General features: G+C 35.6%; 1 protein-coding gene across 2 annotated transcripts in view; it reads left to right on the top strand.

The window, feature by feature from the left end:
- LOC149828943 (outer envelope protein 80, chloroplastic-like) overlaps nt 1–20867 on the top strand; it is an 83683-nt gene extending 62816 nt beyond the window's left edge. The window contains exons 15-17 of one of the 2 annotated variants that reach the window (XR_016434093.1): nt 19850–19919; nt 20075–20286; nt 20388–20867. Coding sequence is in view for 1 of the 2 variants with exons in the window: in XM_090017011.1 (XP_089873137.1) it covers nt 19850–19919; nt 20075–20186; nt 20388–20391 (186 nt within the window). In the remaining variant the exon portion in view is untranslated. The remainder of the gene's footprint in view (nt 1–19849; nt 19920–20074; nt 20287–20387) is intronic. The other variant, XM_090017011.1, reaches the window with a different exon arrangement.
- The last annotated feature ends 746 nt before the right edge of the window (nt 20868–21613 follow it).

Here is a 21613-nt window from a genome sequence, read left to right as displayed (position 1 = left end):
CGTGGATGTTCAAAATTACTATGCCTGAAATATTGAATACAATTCTGATTTTGAGATTGTTCTTCACTTATCTCATTGTCAAAAGATTCTTTTTCACTTACCACATCATTTCTAATATTCTGATCTTCATCAAGATCCATATCACAATCACCAAACTTTGGAATTAGATCTAACAAGAAAGAATACTCAGTTATGTCCTTACGATTCTCAAATTCAAATTTTTTTCTTTTTATAAGAAATACAAATTTCTTATAACTTTTTTGGTTATTTGCATACCCCCAAAAGGCACAAGGAATAGCATGAGAAGAAAGTTTATCATTTTTATCAATGAATACAAAACATTTGCATCAAAAAACCCTTAGTCTAGAATAATCATGAGTAAGTTTAAAGAGTTTTTCAGTTGGTGATATATTTTTCCATATAGCAGATGTCATTCTGTTAATAAGATAAACTGTCGTCCAAGCGTCTTCGACCCAAAAATTTTTAGGTACTTGATTTGAGATAAACAAAGTTCTTGTGCTTTCTATGATGTGCCTATGCTTTCGGTCAAGCCATTTTGTGGTGGAGTGTAGGGACAATATTTTTTATGTGTAATACAATTTGATTCTAGGTAATCTTTAAAATCGTTTGATAAAAATTATCTTTCTGAATTAGTGCGAAAGATAAAGACATCCTTTTGAATTTATTTTTGACCAAATTGTAAAATATTTGAAAATATGAAAAAACTTCAGATTTATGTTTGAAAAAATAAATCCACGTGTGTCTAGTAAAATCATCAACAAAGATCACATAATATGCAAACCCACTCTTAAATATAACAGGTGATGGGCCCCAAACATCCGAATGCACTAACTCAAGCGGTCGTGTAGAGACAAAAGTTCTTTCTTAAAATGACAATTTTTTCAAGAATACAATCTTCACATGTAAAATTTTCAAAATTATAAAAATTTTTCATATTTGAAAAATGCTGGATTTTGGATATATTAGGATGGCCAAGTCTTTTATGCCATAAATCCAAATCCAGTTTCTGAACATTATAACAAAAAGTATTTTTAGGTATTTTCAAAAAATCCATGTAGTATAAACCTCCTTCCCTGTGGCCTTCCCTAATCAGATCATGCACTCGACAACCAATAGAAGAGCAGGAAATATTATACCTATGGTTAGATAATTGAGAGACAAACAAAAGATTTAATTTTAACTTGGGAATATATCTAATTTTTGGAATAGAAAAACCTTTTGAAACATTTTTGAAATTTTATATTCCCTTTATCTCAAGGGATGTCTCATCAGCAATAAAAACATTTGACTCGCTTGAGTTATGACATTCGGATAAGATATCACCATTTGGTGTCATATGAAATGAGGCACCTAAGTCAAGAAGCTAAAGAGTCTTATCGAGGTTAGAGATGCCAAGAGAAGAGACTGTGGCTCCGGTTGATGAAGCTCCTTTGACTAGAGGTTGGAGAGCTCCTACAAGTTGAGTCAAAGACATACTCCTAATGTGATTCTTGTGCAGCTTTGAGCTCACTTGACTCTTGTGCAACCAATGCTACCTTCTTCTCGTAGGGTCTTTTTAATTTAGGACAATATGTCTTGGCATGTCCCGGTTCACGACTTATCTCTTCAAAATCTTGAGTGGCGTGCTTTCCAATGCACCGAAAAATCAGCTTGATCTCCAAGCTATACCATGTAAGAAAACAAGATCTTCCAAGAATGTATTCACCAAAACAATAAGGTGGACACTCAAAGAGTTCCACTAAAACACCAAAAGAACATTCACAAGCCACAAAATGATCTCACACACAAACACCCACTAAAGGTTAAACACAAAGAATAAGAATAATATTTTATTGATCAAAGACCATGCAAGAATGATGCATTTGAGAGGGGGTTTCACCCAGAGTTACCGGAAGCTCCCCTATAGTAGGGGAAGCGCGCTTCCCCGATAGGCGCTTCGGAAGCGCGAAACGTCGCGCTTCCGAAACGCGTGGGGGAAGCATCCCCCTTTTTTGGGTGGGAAACACGCTTCCCATTTATGGGAAGCACGCTTCCCCCCTCACTTCCCCCACGCTTCTCCCTCGCTTCCCTCTTTTTTCATTTTATTTTTTATTTTTTTTCTTCTTTTTTCGCTTCCCCCTCGCTTCCTAGTTCACTTCCGGTTCGCTTCCTAGGTTGCTTCTGAGACGGTTCATGACTCGCTTCTAAGTAGTCCCACGCTTCCCGCTTCCTAAATTTTTGAAAGTGCCTCGCTTCCCGCTCCCGCTTCGTCGACTGGCAATTGTGGTTTCACCCCTATTTATACACACAAAAAGGAACTCTTAAGAGAGACGTTGGGAGAAGTCCCAACGACTCCAATAGAATCGTTGGGCTCTCTCTCCAATGTTTCTCTAGCTACAAGGTAGCTGAAAAAGTAAAGTAAAAAAGAAAACGTAAAAATGAACTAACCTAGTTAGATACTAATACTTGGTTACTATTTAGTTAGGTATATGTCCACATACGTTGTATATACATTTACATGTATATACATTTACATTTTTAACACATATGACCTAATAGAATCAGATTTTCAACCAGCATTGCCTCCCAACTTCGGCTCAAGCCCAACAACATGGAAGGCAGTTACCAACTCAAGTGTTCTCACTATGTTGCTGTCGTCACAAATGTCACGACCAGCAGAGACTAGTCCTTGGACCAGCAGATCTCAAACAACTTTAGAAAGGTAGGGAATATTGTCACGAGCAAGATGGATTGCTATCATTGAAGACAACAAAGCACTTGCACCCAAACCATAACCACCAGAGGGATCAACACCATTGGCCATTTTCGGTAGCATCAATGGCTCGGCCCCCATGCAAAGCCTTTTCTTTGTGATGCGCGACAGGAAAAGCTCTCTCTTGCACATGAGAGAGTTGGTATTCCCGCCTCCTATGTTTCGACCATCGCAAGGGCCTCCGTCCATTGTGAGCTTCGAGTTCAGTATATAACGAGCAAGGGAGAATTCGTATTGGGGCTTCTCCTCCCAACACATGTGTTTGTTAAAGGAGTACGAACCATCCGCAATTGATCGATCACCAAAAGAGCATGGTGATCCATCACATAGTGCAGGAGGTTCATGAATATGCTCAACATATGGAGGAACTCGTCTTTTAAGTTCTTTGTGACAATTTGCCTCTTTTGCGAGGAGCTATGTAGTCCTTTTGTTTGACTACGAAACTCGTCACTTCCTCTCACTTCAGAGTCCGAGAATAACAATGCGGGTTCTTCGAGAAAGAGAGAAGGATGGGAGCTTTCTGTTAATATGAATGTATTTTTGTATGTATATATATGTATGTATATATATTGTTTAATATAATATAGATTTATATATATTATATATATGTATATATATAATATGTATACATATAGTTGTATATATAATATATATACTATAGTCAACTGAGGTTGACTGAAGGGTCAAACAGCTAGATTTCTAGCCATTGGACCCTCTCCAACAACTTGAAAAGGTACTCCTCTTTTCTCTCTTCTCTACCTTCTTCTCTATAAATAAGTGGGTAGGTGCATGAGCGAGTTTTGAGAAAGTGGTGGGTAGTTTTAGATATTTTTTAGTGTTATTGAGCGCATTTTGTAGTGAGGTTTTTATGTATTTTATTGTTCATTATGAATGAAATCATTTATTCACAAAACTTGTATTAGTTTGTATCTTTGTAGTATTCAAATGTATTTCAATTTGGCATTTGTATTACGATTTGGAATGTCTTGGGTTTTGTGCCATTTCGTGACATGGTATCAGAGCAAGGTATCTGAGTCTTGGTATCTTGTTAGTGTTTGTGCTTCAAAAGAAAGATTTGAATTGATGAACGGCTTGGACTTGAGACTCTCGTATTCCGGTATGTATTTTCTTTGGATTCTCTACTTTAAAGATTTATGGTATATATTAAAAAAAAAGGTGTTTGAAATATAGTAGCTATTTATTAACATGTTAAAAATGAATATGTTTTCAAGTTAATTAAAATTAGAACTTGTGAAAATTTATTGACTTTTGATATATGTTTTTGTGTAAGCATGTTTACATGAAATATATGTTTTGATTATGAATACATATATTTTTTGAAAAATATCGTCATGAAAATTATATTTTACAAGAGTATGTGGTTTTCTTTAAAATCTTAAATACTATGCTTATATGTTTTTCATGTTGTTTGCAAAATACTAATTTTTTGTTGTATTTATTTTGTTTTATCGTAATGATCATTGGTGCCCTTAAGCATGTGTCAAAGCATGATTATTAGGTATATTATGTGAATTTTATGTTAAAAATGTGTCAAGAAATTTAGATTCTTGTATGTATATCTTGAATCATCATAATTTTAATTCTTTGGTAATACCATGGATATTTTGTATGCTCTCATATCGACATGCTTATGTCCCATATTTTTATGTGGCTTCTTCAATGATTGACTTTAAGATATTGCTCTCATTGTGCAAAAATAATTCTTTGAAAAACATCCTCGATTGATTATGCTTGAGAATGATCTTGGATATATTTATATATGACTTGTATTCATTTCTCTTTGTCATTCATATTACAAATGACTTGCATTGGATGCTTTGTTCACATATACTTGAATGCATTTTGTATATTATAATATTAACTTGTTTTCTCCTTATAGATTGTATTCTGCCCCCCTAGTAGGTTCTTATGCTTGTGCCCCTTAGAAGGTTATATTTGATGCATTGTGAGTGATATTTAGTATGTAGTGTTAAAATTCATAGCTTTTGTATAGCCTATGTGGCTATAAGTTATTAGATTATCTTATTGCTTTGAGTATTCATGATTGGAGATAATTATGTATGCTTTTGAGTTTATAAATGGTTCTTCAAGAATCTCTATATGTGTTATTTCCTTAATGTTACATGTCATTGTTGTCTCATAGTAGACTTATGATTTAAATCTAAAAGACTTCTTTTTAAGATCATATATATTGTTCTTGTCTTCTCCTTGAGAGTTATTTGATCCTTTGTATGTGATATACTTTAGTGCACTTATTCCTTGATTGGTTGATTTATGAATTCATTTTTTAAGAATGAAGCATGATTCTTGTTTGCTTATTAAAGATTGTAAAAATTGTAAAAATTGTCATGGGACATATTGTTGGGCATATGATTACACTACATTCATTCTAAGATTTTATCTTCTTTATTGGATTTTTTGATTTGAAATTTTGTATTTTCAAATCGGTTCCTTTTATGAACTCACCTATTTGGAAAATGCTTTCAGACAATGCTTTCTGTGAGTACTTATTGCCTTCTTATGGCATTTGTTGTGTTTGTCACAAAATTTTATATGATGTATCATTTCTCTTGGCCTTGTTATTTTTTATTTAGAGATGTTGGGGTGAGTTGTGTGCACCTCGTTTTATGTCAGTTTGGATTGTCAACTTATGGTTTGGCTCTAACTTACAGTTTGATCTCTGGATCTAAGTGTATTGTATCACTCCTTTGTTGTATAACCATTGTTATTATGGATGATTGTAACTTTGTTTATCTGTGATGGCTATCTATTTTTGAAACCATGATATTTCGAAAGATGGTTAAAATTGATAATTTTATTGATAACATTAGTGTGTTTTCATTACAAGTGCTCTTACTTTTTTTGTTTCCTCCTATTATGCCTTTTATCTAAGTGCCATTATATGAAGACAAGAGATGCTTATTTACACTTTCGTGTATGATTTTAGCCCTTTATTAATATTATGTTTTTGTTCTAGTCGCTGATACACTTGTTTTTAAGTGTCATTATATGTAGACAAGATATTTTTATATACACCTTCGTGTGTGTCTTTGACCCTTTAGTGACATGATGATTATGCTTTTGTTCTAGTCGTTGATACACTTGATGTTTGAGGTTTGAAGGCCTAAGCGGTGATTGCTTGTGATTGTCAAATTAGTGTTTTAATTTGCAAAATTCATTCATTATGATGTATGAGATTTTTAAAATTTCTTCGTAATTTTTCTAAACTCATTTGCTATTTTATGAGAAATGGTTGTTGAAATATTTTCATGCATTTTGCGTTGTATATGCTTTAGTTGCATGAGTTATTCCATGATTAATTATTTTTCATAATTTGCATAAGGTTATATTTTTTCTAAGCATATATTCAATAAATAGATACATATTATGTTTTACTTGTATTGCCCTTTGTTGGCTCTTTGTATTGTCCCATAGTGGACTTGTGCTTATGCACTTTTATGCTTGTATTGTGCCTTCGTGTCTTTGTGTTGTGACTAGTATGTATTTTTGCACTTTGTTTTTGTAATTCCGCATATTTTATTACATGCTTTTCTAAGCATTTCATTAGTGAAATCTCTTATGTGTATGCCCATATTGGCTATTCTGTGTATTTGACACTTAGTATTATCTTTTGAAAAATTAATGTTTTTTTAACACTCGTCTTTTATGTCTTCCGCTGTGTAAAATTGTCTTATGATTTTAACTCTTTTGTGAGTTCTTTCTTTAATAATCATGTCCTTTTTTGTGATAGATATATATGTACATGTTTTTTATAAAATAACTTTATCATTGTTTGCATCTAGAGCTGGGGTTAATGCTAAGTTAGAATTATGGAGACAGACATTGGAAGCAAGAGGTTTTAAGTCGAGTTAGAGTAAGACAGAATATATGGAATGTCGGTTTAGTAAGCAACAAAGTAGTGATGAGAGTCTAGTGAAGCTTGGTGAGCAAGAAATACCGGTGGATAATTGTTTCAAATATTTGGGATCTATCATTCAAAAGTATGGAGAAATTGATGGAGATGTAAATCATAGGATAAAGGTTGGGCGGATGAAATGGAAAAGTGCAACTGGAGTGTTGTGCGATCGTAGAATGCCATTGCGGTTGAAGGGAAAGTTTTATAGGACGACTATTAGGCTCACTTTACTATATGGTACGGAATGTTGGGTTGCCAAGAGACATCATATTCAAAAAATGAGTGTAGCTGAGATGCGTATGCTTAGATGGATGTGTGGAAATACAATAAAAGATAAGATTCGGAACGAGGAGATACGTAAGAAGGTAGGCGTTGCGCCCATTGAAAATAAGATAAGAGAGAATCGTTTACGGTGGTTTGGACATATTCGGTGAAGGCCTAATGATGCTCCAGTTAGAAGGATGGAGAAATGGGAAAATATATTAGTTAAAAGAGGTCGAAGTAAGCCTAGGAAGACTTGGATGGAGATGATAGGAAATGATATGAATGCTTTGAACCTCACCGAGGACATGGCATTGGATAGAAATGATTGGAGGAGAAGGATTCACGTGGAAGACCCAAAATGATTTTCTTTGTTGGTTCATATCGCCGACCCCAATTGTTTTGGGATGAAGGCGTAGTTGTTGTTGTTGTTGTTGTTGTATTGTTTGCATCTCTCTTAATATTATTCTATTATGTTCGAGTTTGTTAGCGAATTCTTACTTTAAATGATTTTGAAAATGTTAAATTGACTTATTAAATATTTTGTACATATTTTATGTTTGTGTGATTGGCCATCCTCTCTCCATAATATATATATATATATGAAAGGAAACACTAATATTAGTGCTAATCAAGTCAAATAATGACTTGATAATAATATCCTCTCACAAACAATGCACTAAGGCAAAAAGTATCATAGAATGCACCAAGGCCTGAAGAGGAACTGTAGCAGTTGGGAGTCAGCCCAACGGCTATTCAATTCAAACAGTCAACAAATCAAAAAAATAATAAAAAGAAAAAAAACAAAAATAAAAAGAAAGAAAGAAAACTAATATACAAAAATAATTAAAAGAGGGCACCACCTATATACAAATATACTTAAATATATATAAATATATGTCTATATATAGACATACTCTTACATAAGTAGATTATGAAGAGTATGTATATATATATATATGCACATATATATACATACATATATATTTAAGTATACACGTATATACAACATTAATTTCTAACAGTCCCTCTCAAACTTATAGTGCAATCACAAAAAGTTTGTCAAGAAGAAAATCGATTCTCGATGAACAAAGAGCCTTGGTGAAGAAATCAGTAAGTTGATATTCTGATGTCACATACGGGATGCCAATTCTTTAAGTACTCTTCACAAACAAAATGACGGTCCATTTTTATATGCTTAGTTCGTTCGTGAAATGTGTGATTGTGAGCAATATATATAGAACTCTTGTTGTCGCAGCATAATCTCGTAGGATTCTGAAGATGAACTCCCATATCTGTAATTAGTTGTTTAAGCCACACAATCTCCATGGCGGTGGTGGCCATCGCTCTATACTCAGCTTCTGTGGATGACAATGACACTTTTTGTTGTTTCTTGCATTTTCACGAAATCAGGGATTTCCCTAAAAATACACAAAAACCAGTTGTTGAATGTCTATTATTTGGATCTCCTCCCTAATCAGCATCTGAGTAAGCAATAAGATCAAATGAGGAAGAGGAGGATAGAAAAATTCCCTTATTGATGGTGTCGTTAATGTATTTGATGATTCTCATGACGACACCCATATGAGTCGACGTTGGAGTATGCTGAAATTGACTGGCCACATGAACTGCATGAGTTATATCAGGTCTAGTAATACTTAGGTACATGAGAGATCCAATCAGTTGTCTGAATGGAGTTGGATTGTCTAAAGGAACCCCATAATCAACTCACATCTCCATTCCAACAATCTCTGGAGTGTCAGCAACCTTGTCGTCTAATAGTCCTGACCTGTTAATGATATCTAGAGCAAACTTTGTTTGTGACAATATATATTCTCTGTTAGTGTATCAGACCTCTATTCCAAGAAAATATGTTAAAAATCCAAGATCAGTCATTTCAAAAGTGTTTTTCAAAAACTGTTTTACTTTTTTAATTCCTTCTTTGTCACTTCCTGTAATTAGCATATCATCAACATATAGAAGAAGGATTATAATACCTGTAGAAGAATTCTTGACAAACAAAGTTGTGTTAGTATAACAAGGTTTAAAACCATACTTTGTAATAACGTTGTTAAATATGTCAAACCATGCTTTAGGTGCTTGTTTAAGTCCATACAGGGTTTTTCTTAATCTAAGCACTTTGCTTTTAGGGACTAACAACCCAGGTGGAACATCCATATATACTTCCTCATTGAGATTGATGTTTAAAAAGGCATTCTTAACATCCATTTGAAATATATTCCAATTTTTAACATCAACAATAGCCACAAAAATTCTAACGGTTGTCATTCTGGCAACAGGAGCAAAGGTTTCTTCATAGTCTACTTCATACTCCTGTGAATATCCTTTTGCAACTAATCTGACTTTATGTCTCTCCAGGGATCCAACACTCTTTGTCTTGATTTTGAAGACCCATCTACAACCTATGGTTTTCTTTCTAGGAGGTAAATTTAGGATTTCCCAAGTATTAGCACCTTCCAATGCATCTAGTTCAATACGCATTGCTTTTTCCCATTCTGGAAGATTTTTGGCTTCATTGTAACAAGAAGGTTCGAAGTATGAATGAATAGCTAAAAGGCATGCCCTATGTTTAGGAGAGAATGAGTCATAAGAAACAAATCTATTGAAAATTTTTGGAGTTCTCTCAGATTTACGAATGATAATTTGTTCGGAGGAAGCTTCTAATGATTCGTGAGTATTTAGGTTTTCTGTGGGTATGTTTCTATTCCTTCTAGTGTATGCTATTGGTTCAAGTGTTGTTTCTCTTTCAATAGAAAACTCTATAGAAGTAACTTTGCTATCATCATTCTCATAATTAGAAAGTAGTTTAAACAAGAAAGAGTAATCAACATTTACATTTTGTGACATACATCCTTCAAATCCATTTTCATTTTCAACGAAATTCACATTCCTTGAGACAATAAGTTTATCATTTTTAATATCATAACATTTAAACCCTTTTTGTGATTCAGAATACCCAATGAAAGCACAAGGAATAGCCTTGGAGGATACTTTATCTCCTTTATAATTTAAAACATAACACTTGCAACCAAAGATTCTAAGTCTTTGATAATCAGGTTTATACTTAAATAGTTTTTCAAAGAAAATTTTATTTGATAGGGATTTTGATGGCATCCTATTGATAAGATATATTGAGGTTAGGGCAGCTTCAGTCCAAAAAAATTTGGGAACATTTCTAGCAATAAGTAATGTCCTTTTAGTTTCTATAATATGTCTATGTTTCTTTTCTGAAATTCCGTTTTGTTGAGGTGTTCTAGGACACGATCTTTGGTGCAAAATTTCTTCATTTTCTAAAAATTGTTTAAAATCATTTGATAAATATTCTCCCCCGGAGTCCATTCTTAGGATTTTAATCTTGCTTTCAAATTGAGTTTTGATCATATTATGAAAACTTTTGAAGGATGTAAACACATCAAACTTAAATTTAAGAAAATAAATCCAACAATATCTAGTATAATCATCAATGAACACAACATAGTAGAAGAATCCTTCTTTAGAGACTACAGGAGCAGGACCCCACACATCTGAATGAACCAACTCAAAAGGCATAGAGGAATAAACAATCATTTGTCTAAAAGGCAAAGATATCATTTTTTCAAGTATGCATTCCTTACATTCAAAATTGTCTTTGCAAAGATCTTTAGTTACAAGTATAAAATTTAATTTTCTTACATTTGGATGACCAAGTCTTTGATTCCAAACTTTGATATCTTTTGTTTGGGCAACATTACAAAATGATTCTTTTGGGCTATAAAGTTAATTCATGTAATAAAGGTCTCCTTGCCCAGAACCTTCCCCAATCAATTTTCTGGACTGACGATCATGCACCCAACATTTGTTTGATGAGAATACAATATCACATCCATGATCCGAGATTTGAGAGACAGGAAGTAAGTTGAGGTATAGTTTTGGTATAAATCTAACTTTTGGAATGTAAAACGTGTTGTGTTTAGTCAAATTACTTTTAAAATTTCCAATAACCTTTATTTCTAAAGACGTTTCATCGGCAGTAGAAACAAAAGATACATTTGAGTTAGGTTGACATTCGGATAAAATAGACTTATGTGGGGTTATATGAAATGAAGCTTCAGAGTCAAGAAGCCAAGAACACATACTGGGAGTTGGAGAAGATGCAATAGCCGCCCCCGATGTAGATCCTTTAAATAGTGGTTGTAGTGCCTCCGTTAATTGTGCCAAAGACTTGGTGAGATCTTTGAGACTTATGGTGTCTTCTTGTTTTGATGGAGCCGCCACAACCCTTTTTTCATGTGGTTTATAGTCCTTTTTGAGTCTAGGACATTGGTGTTTGATGTGATCGGGCTCATGAAAATTATAATAAATTACTTTGAATTCTCCTCTGTTTTGATTTTTATTGAAGTGAGGAGGCTTATAAAACTTGATATGATTTTCCGGTTTGGAGGCGGCGAGAGTACAATCATCTTCTTAAGTGATACTAGGTGTAGCAAGAACATTATCATTCTTGCTCATATTAAGTCTAGTCTCTTCTCTATTAAGTTTAGTGAGGATTTCATGAATAGGAGTAGGTGATGAAGAAGATAATAAAGAGGACCTAGTTTGTTCAAGCTCGGGTCTCAAACCATAAAGAAATGCAAAAAGTCTATCTTCTTCAAATTGAGCCCTCCACATCTCAATACATTTTCCTTCCCATTTTTGTTCAAATTGAGCAAGTTAAGTCCAAATGGAAGACAACTCCATAAAGTAGTTTCTAACATTCTTATCTCCTTGTTTGATGTTTCTAGCTTTTTCTTGGAGATAATATTTATGACTTGGAAGTTAACTTTTGCATTTTTCATGTGTTTGAAAACTTAATTTTTTATTCCTGCCAAAGAAACTTAGTTGTTTATTTAGCCAATACATGTGGATAATTATGAGCCATATCTTTTTCGGTAAACATACCTTTAAGGTATTCCCATGCTTCACTTGCCTTCTTGTAGCATAAAAGATTTGAAGCAATCTTTGTTTCAACCTCACTTAGCATCCAAGATAAATTTTTTGCGTTTTTCATGTCTCATTCATCTAATTTTTTATAATATTCTTTCATTGCTTTTTCTCTTTCTTTTCTTTCAAGACTTGTCTCAACATTATTTTCACATATAGCAAGTTTAGGAGTAAGTTCCGAGATAGTACCTCTAAGTATCCCCATAATCCTTGACCTTTTATAAATGTCTCCAAATGTTCCGCCCAAATGATGTAGTTGCTACCGTCAAGCTTAAATGGTAGGATTAAATTAGAGTTGCTTGAGTTATGAGAAGAAGGAGAAATCAATGGAGGATCACCGACTCGCTTTATGATGCAGCCACCAACACGCTTGTAGGAGAGAACCTCCACGAGAGAAAAATGAGCGAAGTAGCCAACCCGGCTTTGATACCATGAAAGGAAGTACTAATATTAGTGCTAATCAAGGCAAATAATGAGTTGATAATAATATTCTCTCACAAACAATGCACTAAGGCAAAAAATATCATAGAATGCACCAAGGCATAAGTGAAAAAGTAGTCTTTATTAAAAGAACTCACTGAAAAGTTCATTTTACAAAGGGGCCAAAAGCCCAATATATATACATGCTGAAGAGGAACTGTAGCCGTTGGGCATCTCCCAACGGCTCTAAATAGAACCGTTGGGAATCAGCCCAACGGCTATTCAGTTCAAACAGTCAACAAATCAGAAAAATAATAAAAAGAAAAAGGACAAAAATAGAAAGAAAGAAAGAAAACAAATATACAAAAATAATTAAAAGAGGGCACCACCTATATACAAATATACTTAAATATATATATATATATATATATAGTTATTTGTTGTTAGATTTCTCTTGTTTTGCTCTTTTTATAGGTTTTTCAAATATTGACGGTATGGATGATTCTAAAGACATTTTTAAGAATATCAAGAATTGATGATATTAAAGATCCTTTATGTAATGAAGCATATGATTGAGCACCCCTTGAAGAGGCACCTAATGAAAGAATTTGATGAAGTCTATGAAGACATTTTGTGTTATGGGTTTCTTTTTTTGTAATTTCAAACTTGCACTGAGTCACTTTAAGTTTAAGGGAAGCTGTTAAGATATATATATATATATATATATGTGTGTGTGTGTGTGTGTGTGTGTAAATACATGTATATATATTGTTTAATATAATATATATATAGTTGTATATATAATATATATACTATAATCAACTTAGGTTGACCCTTTCTAGCTGTTGGAAAGGGTCCAATGACTAGATTTCTAGCTCTTGGACCCTTTCCAACAATTACGAAAGGTACTTCCCTCTCTTCTTTACCTTCTCTATAAATAAGTGGGTGTATGCAAGAGTGAGTTTTGAGAGAGTGATGGGTAGTTCTAGATATTTTTGAAAGTTTTCTCCAGAATCAAGGATCAGGAAACTATAGAGAAGAAAGAGAATGAGGCTGCAAGTATTCACGATTTTCCCTTATGGAGAAATCACGATCTCTACCTTTTAATTTATATAACAAAACCTAATACAAGGTACTTTACAAGTAACCCTAATAGGTTAGGGGTATTTACAAGTATGCCCCAATATTGGCTGGACATGTTACACAAAAGTAGTTTGGATCCGGATCCAAACTTAGATACAAATATAAATGCACGATATCTGCCTTGTCTAACAATTTTTGAGTGTTCTTAAGTGCATTTTGTAATGAGGTTTTTATGTATTTTATTGTTCATTATGAATGAAATCATTTATTTACAAAACTTGTATTAGTTTGTATCTTGTTAGTATTCAAATGTATTTTGATTTGGCATTTGGATTACGATTTGAAATGTCTTGAGTTTCGTGCCATTTCGTGACACTTTCTTAGTCTCTTCATCCGTTGGAACCTCCTCCAACATTCTTTCAGTAGTTGTGTCGACCTCAAGAATAACGGGAAGTTCGCTCTCATCGGTTTCGTCGACGGGCTGCAGAATCAAGGTCGATTCACATGTCGAAAACTCGACATGCTTCTCGAGAACTTGTTCAACATGGGCAGTGGGTCGGAGTTGCTGTTGTGCATCTTGGACACTCACTTGGATTTTCTACAGCAAGCTCGACATATGTAGGAAGCTCGTCTCGAGCCTGAACATGCGGTTTCCCACACATAAGCTTGGTGTTGCTCCTCTTCTTTGGTGGTTTTGAAGGCAAAATTCATTTTAAAAAATTAGAGGAACGAAAGATCGTTCACTCTGATACCACTTGATGAGTTCATGGGCCTAGGTTAGGAATTTTGGATAGGGGTAGGCTCAGTTAGGTCAAGGTCTAGGTCAATGGTCAACTCGGGTAAACAGAGCAACAAAATTTGGTAGAAAATCAGTGCGCCCAAACACCATAAAAAATTTCCAAATTTGAAGGGATTGATCTAGATACCTTAGACTAGGTATGTTTTAATTTTCAGGGGCAGGCGACACGGGGATAGGGAGATATGACTTGGACAAGTGGCGGGACAGATAAGACATGACATGACATGACAGAGACAAATTGAGTTTTGGGTATAGACTGACCAACTTGTAAAATCGAGTTATCTTTACAGAAAGCTCAATAAAACATGATTTTTGGAAGGTAAACACTAGACACCCTAAAATGTAATGGGTCCAAATTTCATACTCAAAGACCTTATGGTTAGGGCTGGATGATTTTATGAAATTTGACTACTTTTCAGGGTATGTTAGAAATCGAGTTTAGGCTTAATTGGGTTTGAGGGATTTTAAACTCGGTTTGGGTTAAGGGAAATGTCTGGGACGACTTACTAAGGCTTGGCAGATGTGGTTGAGTTCTGCTACAGGGCTGGTTCAACTGGGAGATGTCAGAGACACCGCGACTTGGCTTGAGGAAGTTGGGAACGCCGGAGACCTGGGTTTTAATTGTCGGATTGAGGTGGGCCTCGGCTGCAACCATGGTCCACTGAAGTAAATCAGACCACAAGGGACCAACACACAAACGTGGGAGAGGGACTACCCCTTGAGAGAGAGATGAATGAAAGGATAGGGACTCGAGAGAGAGAGAGAGAGAGAGAGAGAGAGAGAGAGAGAGAGAGAAGTCTGATTTCTTAATTGATTTTCAAAGGGGAACAAGTCCTCTGTATATAGGCCAATGAGGGGTATATAATGCCCACACAAGTTACAAAATAGATTTCAATTGAAAACCTAAAACTAGATAAAACCTAAATCTAGTTAAACTCAAAATAAGCTAAGACTATTCTTGGTTAAGCCTACTTGGACCAAACCAGAAATAGGGGTCTTTATCTCCATTTTTAGATTTTCCAGAGTTAGGGAGCTCCAGAATTAACCTTAGGCTAAACTTAGGATCTCCAGAAATAGTTTTCTTCTTTGACTTCCTTAGAGAGAAATAGTTCCATGGAGCTCTACTTTAAGGTGGGGTGCTACTTGAGTGGGGGGTCCCACAATGCCTTTAGGCTCAAAAATAGGAAGGGAGATCCACAGGTGGGCCCCACTTGGTCTACACTGCTTGAATTAAGAGGTGGCGCCCCATGGGTGTGTTAAAATATTATGTCTCTTTTAACTGTAAACTTTAGAAAATGCCGATTACTCCTTTCTTTTTTACCTTTTATCTAAGGATGATGATATCTCTAGTGATGATGAATCAACATATAATAGTGAAAATGAAATGGTTGTGATCAACAATAACTCTAACCCTTCTACCCCTCAAGAAGAAAATGTATCTAGAGAACCCATCACTTATTCACATAGAGATAGAAGCACCTTTATGAGTGCTATTGAACTATATAGTGAACCTAGTGAGACTATTTTCACTCATGATTCTCATCCTAGGAGAACTGAAAGAACTAGAAGGACTCCCTCTAGATTCGTATCTTTTGATTCTTTCTCTCCTAAATATCGAGCTTGTTTGAGTGCCATTCACTCTTATTTTGAACCAAAATTTTTTGGAGAAGCCAAACAGTGTACTGAATGGAGAGAAGCCATGGAGAGTGAACTCAAAGCTCTTAAAAAAGCTAACACTTGGGAATTTCAATCTCTTTCCAATGGCAAGAAAACTATAGGATGTCGATGGGTGTTCAAGGTCAAGACTAAGAGTGATGGTTCTCTTGAAAGGTATAAGGCTCGTCTTGTAGCTAAAGGGTACAGTCAAGAATATGTGATTGACTATGAAGAGACATTTGCTCCAGTAGCTCGTATGGTTACTGTCAGATGTCTTATCACCATTGCTTCAATTCGAAAATGGAATATTTACCAAATGGATGTCAAAAATATCTTTTTAAATGGAGATCTTAATGAATAAGTTTACATGGATGCTCCACCTGGTATGGAAATCCCTAAAAATAAAGTTCTTCGTCTTCGTAAAGCTCTTTATGGACTGAAACAGGCACCCAAGGCTTGGCACGATAGGTTTAACAATGTAATGACTGAAAATGGTTTCACTTTATGCTATACTGACACTGCATTGTTTGTTAAGAAATCTGATGCAGGGATTGTTATATTATTGTTATATGTTGATGATATGTTAATAACAGGTGATGATATCAAAGGAATCAAGAGCATTAAATCTATTTTGACTTCAAAATTTGAAATGTCAGACTTAGGATTTCTGACATATTTTTTGGGAATTGAGGTTGCTTATTCTCAGAGAGGCTATTTTTTGTCTCAAACTAAACTTGCTTGTGAGATTCTTGATAGATCAGGAATCACAGATGACAAGGTCTGCGAAACTCCTGAAATAGTAGGTTTGAAGATGAAAATGGGATTTTCTTAAAAGATCTCACACCTTACCGGCAACTGGTTGGATCCCTAACGTATCTCAGCATTACCAGGCCTGATATTTCTCATGCAGTACATGTTGCTAGTCAATTTCAACATGCACCTACTATAGTCTATATGAGCGCCATCATTCGCATCATCAGATACATAAAGGGTACAGTAAACAAGGGAGTATTTCTATCTTCTACGTCTGAATTAAGTTTAGTTGCTTATACTGACTCTGATTGGGGAGGTGACACAAATAACCGTCACTCTACCACTGGTTTCTGTATTTTTTTAGGTGAATCATTAATCTCTTGGAGATGCAAGAAGCAGCAAAAAGTATCGCTTTCATCCACCGAAGCTGAGTATAGAGTCATGACATCTACTACCATGGAGATTGTTTGGATTCGCAACTTGTTGGAAGATATGAATATTCAAGTTCAAGGGCCCACAAAATTATGTTGTGATAATAAAAGTGCAATCTACATTGCCAAAAATCACACATTTTATGAGCGCACGAAACATATCGAGATGGACTGCCACTATGTTCGTGAAGAATATTTAAGAAAAACCATTGACCTTCCTTATGTTACATCAAAATATCAACTGGCAGACTTCTTCACCAAGGCGTTGTGTTCTCCAAGATTTAACCTCCTTCTTGGCAAACTTTCGGTCGTGACACCTAAGTTTGAGGGGGAGTGTTAAAATATTATGTCTCTTTTAACTGTAAACTGAAATACCCATCAGGGGTATTTCAGTCCTTTTACTCGATAGGTGTCAGCCACCCTAATGGGCTAACATTTTTACTTTTTCTTTTTTTATTTACTTTTGCTTTTTACACTTTTTTTCTTTTTGACTGTTGTGAAAGGGACAGCTCCATATAGCTGTTGGAGCTGCCCCAACAGTCACAAATGTGACCATTGGGTGCAGCTCCAACCGTCATATTGAGCTGCACCTGTGGCTTCTTTTTGCATTATAAATAGGCCTTAGTGGCCCTTGTAAACATATTCTTTTTTGTGAGTGCATATGCAATATTGTAAAGCTCCTATTGGGAACTTATGAATTGAAGTTCATTTTGTTTCATGCTTTTGTGCATGTGTATCTGTGCCTTCGTGCACTTAGATTTTCACAGGGTGGGCCCCACAAGTTTCAACATTTGGGAATTTGGATCTGGGTCTTCCACAATTGGTCCTACATCACACCCTTACAGCCAAAGAAAATGTTCCCCCAGTGTTGAATGAACAGGCGATGTCCTAAAAAAGAACTTCAAAAAACGTAAGCCTCGAGGTGTAAAGCGTAAGCCTAAAAAAAAAACTAACTTAAAAAAACTATAAAAAATATCTAAAATTATAAATAAATAAAAAATGCTCTAAAACAGAGTAATAGAAAGTGGAACTAGGAAATGAAGCCAAGAATCAATCATAAAAGCACAAACATGTTCCAACAATAGACAAGGAAAATGTGGTATAGAAGGGAAATAAAGACGAGAAAAAAAAGAATTTTCAAACTCTGCAAGCAAATCAATGCCTATCTTCTGCGTGACTTGATACCAGAAAGAAAGGAAAAAGAAGGTTGAATGGATCAGAAGATACTCATATTCAAGTATTCTTGACTGGAAGTGCAACCATGACTAAAACAGAAGGTTGATTTAACCTTTTGCAGTATGAGGAACCATACACATGTTAGCAGCATAAATTACTGCAAGGAATGGTCATGATCAGTTCATATTGTGGTAAAGTAGACATCCACTATTCAGATTTTGACTTCATGAGAATGCCATACCTCTCAGCTGCTTTAGCTATTTAATGAAATGGTATTCTTTCTTTACATGACAAAGATTAGAGAGGAGTGAGCAAAGGTGTTGTTGAATTTAAGGAATAAAAGAGGCCATGACAATGTTTGAATTATCAACATTATAACTGATTTTCAAAAGCTTCGGATTAAGAATATAAAAATTGGAAAAATACCAGAACATTGGCACCAATGCTTGTGCCCACAGCAAATAAAGGAAACTTTGGATGCTCTTGTGGAAGTGGTGGCGACGTGGGCGACGGTGGCGAAGGAGGAGCGTGAAGAGAGGGAGAGCGAGTGGGAGAGGAGAGGGAGAGTGTGCGTGAAGGAGGAACTAGGTTAAAATTGCTTTTTAACCTAGCCGAAACCCTATTTCGTGGTCAAATGAGGGCTTTGACCCTCATTTGACCACAAAAACTTAAGGCGTGTATGCCTCAGTATGAGGCGCGCCTCGCCTCGAGGCATGTGCCTCAAGGCGTATGAGGCGCACGCCTCGGGGCTTTTGCACTTTGTACGTGTGCCTCAAGGCTTAAAGCCCCTCGCCTTGAGGCGAGGCGTGCTTTTTGCGCCTTGAGGCGCGTTTTTAATAACACTGCTTCGGGCTTAAGTTACCATTTCCCTTGCAAAAATGGATGGATATGCAGATGAAGGGGTTGTAACAGTTAAACCACTTCAAGTATAATTTTGTCTTACCCATGCTACTGAGCTCTCTCTCTCTCTCTCTCTCTCTCTCTCCCTTCTATCATAGTTGGAAGTTTCTCCGGTTCTCTCTCCTGCTTCAATTCCCTATATGAATGACTAAATAGAAGTGATTGATGACATGTATTGGTAGTATTTTAGGTGACGTGGTGAAGATACTCCAGTTATTTTTTGGCCACCATCTGCTGCAGTGTGTTAATGTTTCATTTATTAAATGGCCTTATATATGGAGCTGTTGCATCTATATACTAAAACTCAATGTTTATAGGACTTTTGGAATTTGATTTATATAATGTCCATGAAAGAATCATGGACATAGCGCTGTTTACATTCATTGCTCATGGTATATGTACGTTTTGAAGCACTTTTGTAAGGCATCCGGTTGTGTTCATTTTTAATTTTTTTGTATTGGATCCTAGTGTACGTTATTATGACTTTTGGCTGAGTATCATGTCTTTTGTCCACGGAGCTAAAACTATCACGGGAGAACTTGGACTTGGCTGAGTAAGACCTTGGCTCAGCTTGTGTACAGTACTTTCATCTAAATAAAGCTTTTGTGCATTCACACTGCGTATCCATTCCCAAATTGCTGCTTGAGCACACTTCTCAATTTTGTGGTGTATTTTGGCAGTTTGGTCCAGTAGAAGGTGCAATATTTGTTGACTGTGGAAGTGACCTTGGATCAGGATCAACTGTTCCAGGTGAGATTGATTGCAATTGTAATATGCATTTTCTGATCCTCTTTGTAGTTGAGAAATGTTAGGTTGTGGAATGTGTTGGGAGAGAGAGAGAGAGACTTATCTGAAACTCTTTGTAAAATTTTTGCACAAACTTCCATCTGTGGTGGGTGGTACAGGAGACCCCGCTGGTGCAAGGGGCAAACCTGGCAGCGGTTATGGATATGGTGCAGGCATTCGTGTAGACTCTCCCTTGGGACCTGTGAGGTTGGAATATGCCTTCAATGATAGGTTTGCAACACGATTTCATTTTGCTGTCGGATATAGAAATTAAATGGTCACCTTGCGGTAGCTTGAGGGTCACCATATTTTCTCCTCTATCAGCTTTTAGGTTCGTTAAAAAATTTCAATGTCACCTCCTGTTACACTTGTAATTCAGTGTTAGTTCTTTCTAGTCCAACCATGAAATCTTTCATTACTATATTTGAACAGGTAAGCAAAGTATGCCAGATTAATCAAGGGAACACTGTGAGACATTTGCTTTCGACCATCTTCAATGACAATGGGGCACTTCTTGATTTTGTAACAAACAGCAAGGGATGGGCACTCTCATGATCCATGAACAGGCAACATCAGATTTCGTTCTTCAAGAAAACTCCCCAAAGTTCTTGTATTTATGAGTTCAAATTCATTCCTCCTTGGCTTAGTCCTTCAAGCAGGTCAATTATGTTTTTCATTTTCATCTCCCCTGTTCAGTGCTTAGTTGCTTCATTACTATTCTGTTTATCAGGTTCACATATGATATTCTGGGCCTTGCAATTTTCTGTCAAAACTTCTTTACACTTCTGCAATTGAAGCTAGATTAGTTCTGGGTTCAGTTTGTTGCTTGCCTAGGAGAAGGTTTACTGGGACCATGATCTGTAAAACCATGTGAAAATGTGTTTCATGGTTGGATTGTTTTTTAATTTGAATAGGCGATAGTGGGTAAGAGTATACTGATCTAATAATTTCAGGATTAATTCTGGTTTGATTTTTTAAAACAAAAGCAGAAGATAACGTTCCCCTACTTTTTGTTTTTGTTTTCAGCCTAATTGAAAAGTGCATTTCTGTTTTTAAAATTTTAAAAAATCAACCTATACTTATGATAATAAAAAATCTGGACAATCTTTCTTTTTTTTTTGAAAGTCTAGCTGGGGTTAGTCCGATCCCTACCAGTTATACAACTATGCCATTGGGTTTTGAACCTGCAACGTCCCAATACAAGGTGACGTTCACTAGCTGCTCCTACCAGACAATTGGAGCCCTGTTGGTGCAAATCTGGACAATCCACGGGGATACGGTAATACATCTAAGAAATTATTCTATCTGACCTATTCCCTCCTTGATCCAAGAATAGGACATGAACTAAATGTCTTGCCCAAGCCAAGGAGCTTACTCTGAAGAGCTGACAAATGACGATTGAGACGAGATTCAACATTTTTGAATCATGAAACGCTTGGCCTCCATTTGGGTTGTAGATGTAACTAACCCGCTACCAAGGATATATTAGAAATAAATAATAGAAAAAGAGCTCCAGTATAAAGATCTTTGTTGGTGTGCATGTTAATTATATACTACCCTTGATAAACACGGAAATAAACAATATTCACTGGGCTAAGAGCACCCCTTCGAGGCTTCTACAGCCGGTTGACCAAAATGAGGATCCCATATAGTATGAG

This window comes from Nuphar pumila, chromosome 9 (assembly GCF_984573655.1).
Source record: "Nuphar pumila chromosome 9, dmNupPumi1.hap1.1, whole genome shotgun sequence".
Taxonomy (NCBI): domain Eukaryota; kingdom Viridiplantae; phylum Streptophyta; class Magnoliopsida; order Nymphaeales; family Nymphaeaceae; genus Nuphar; species Nuphar pumila.
Note: the sequence above shows the minus strand (reverse complement) of the source record. Positions and strands in the feature narration are given on the sequence as shown.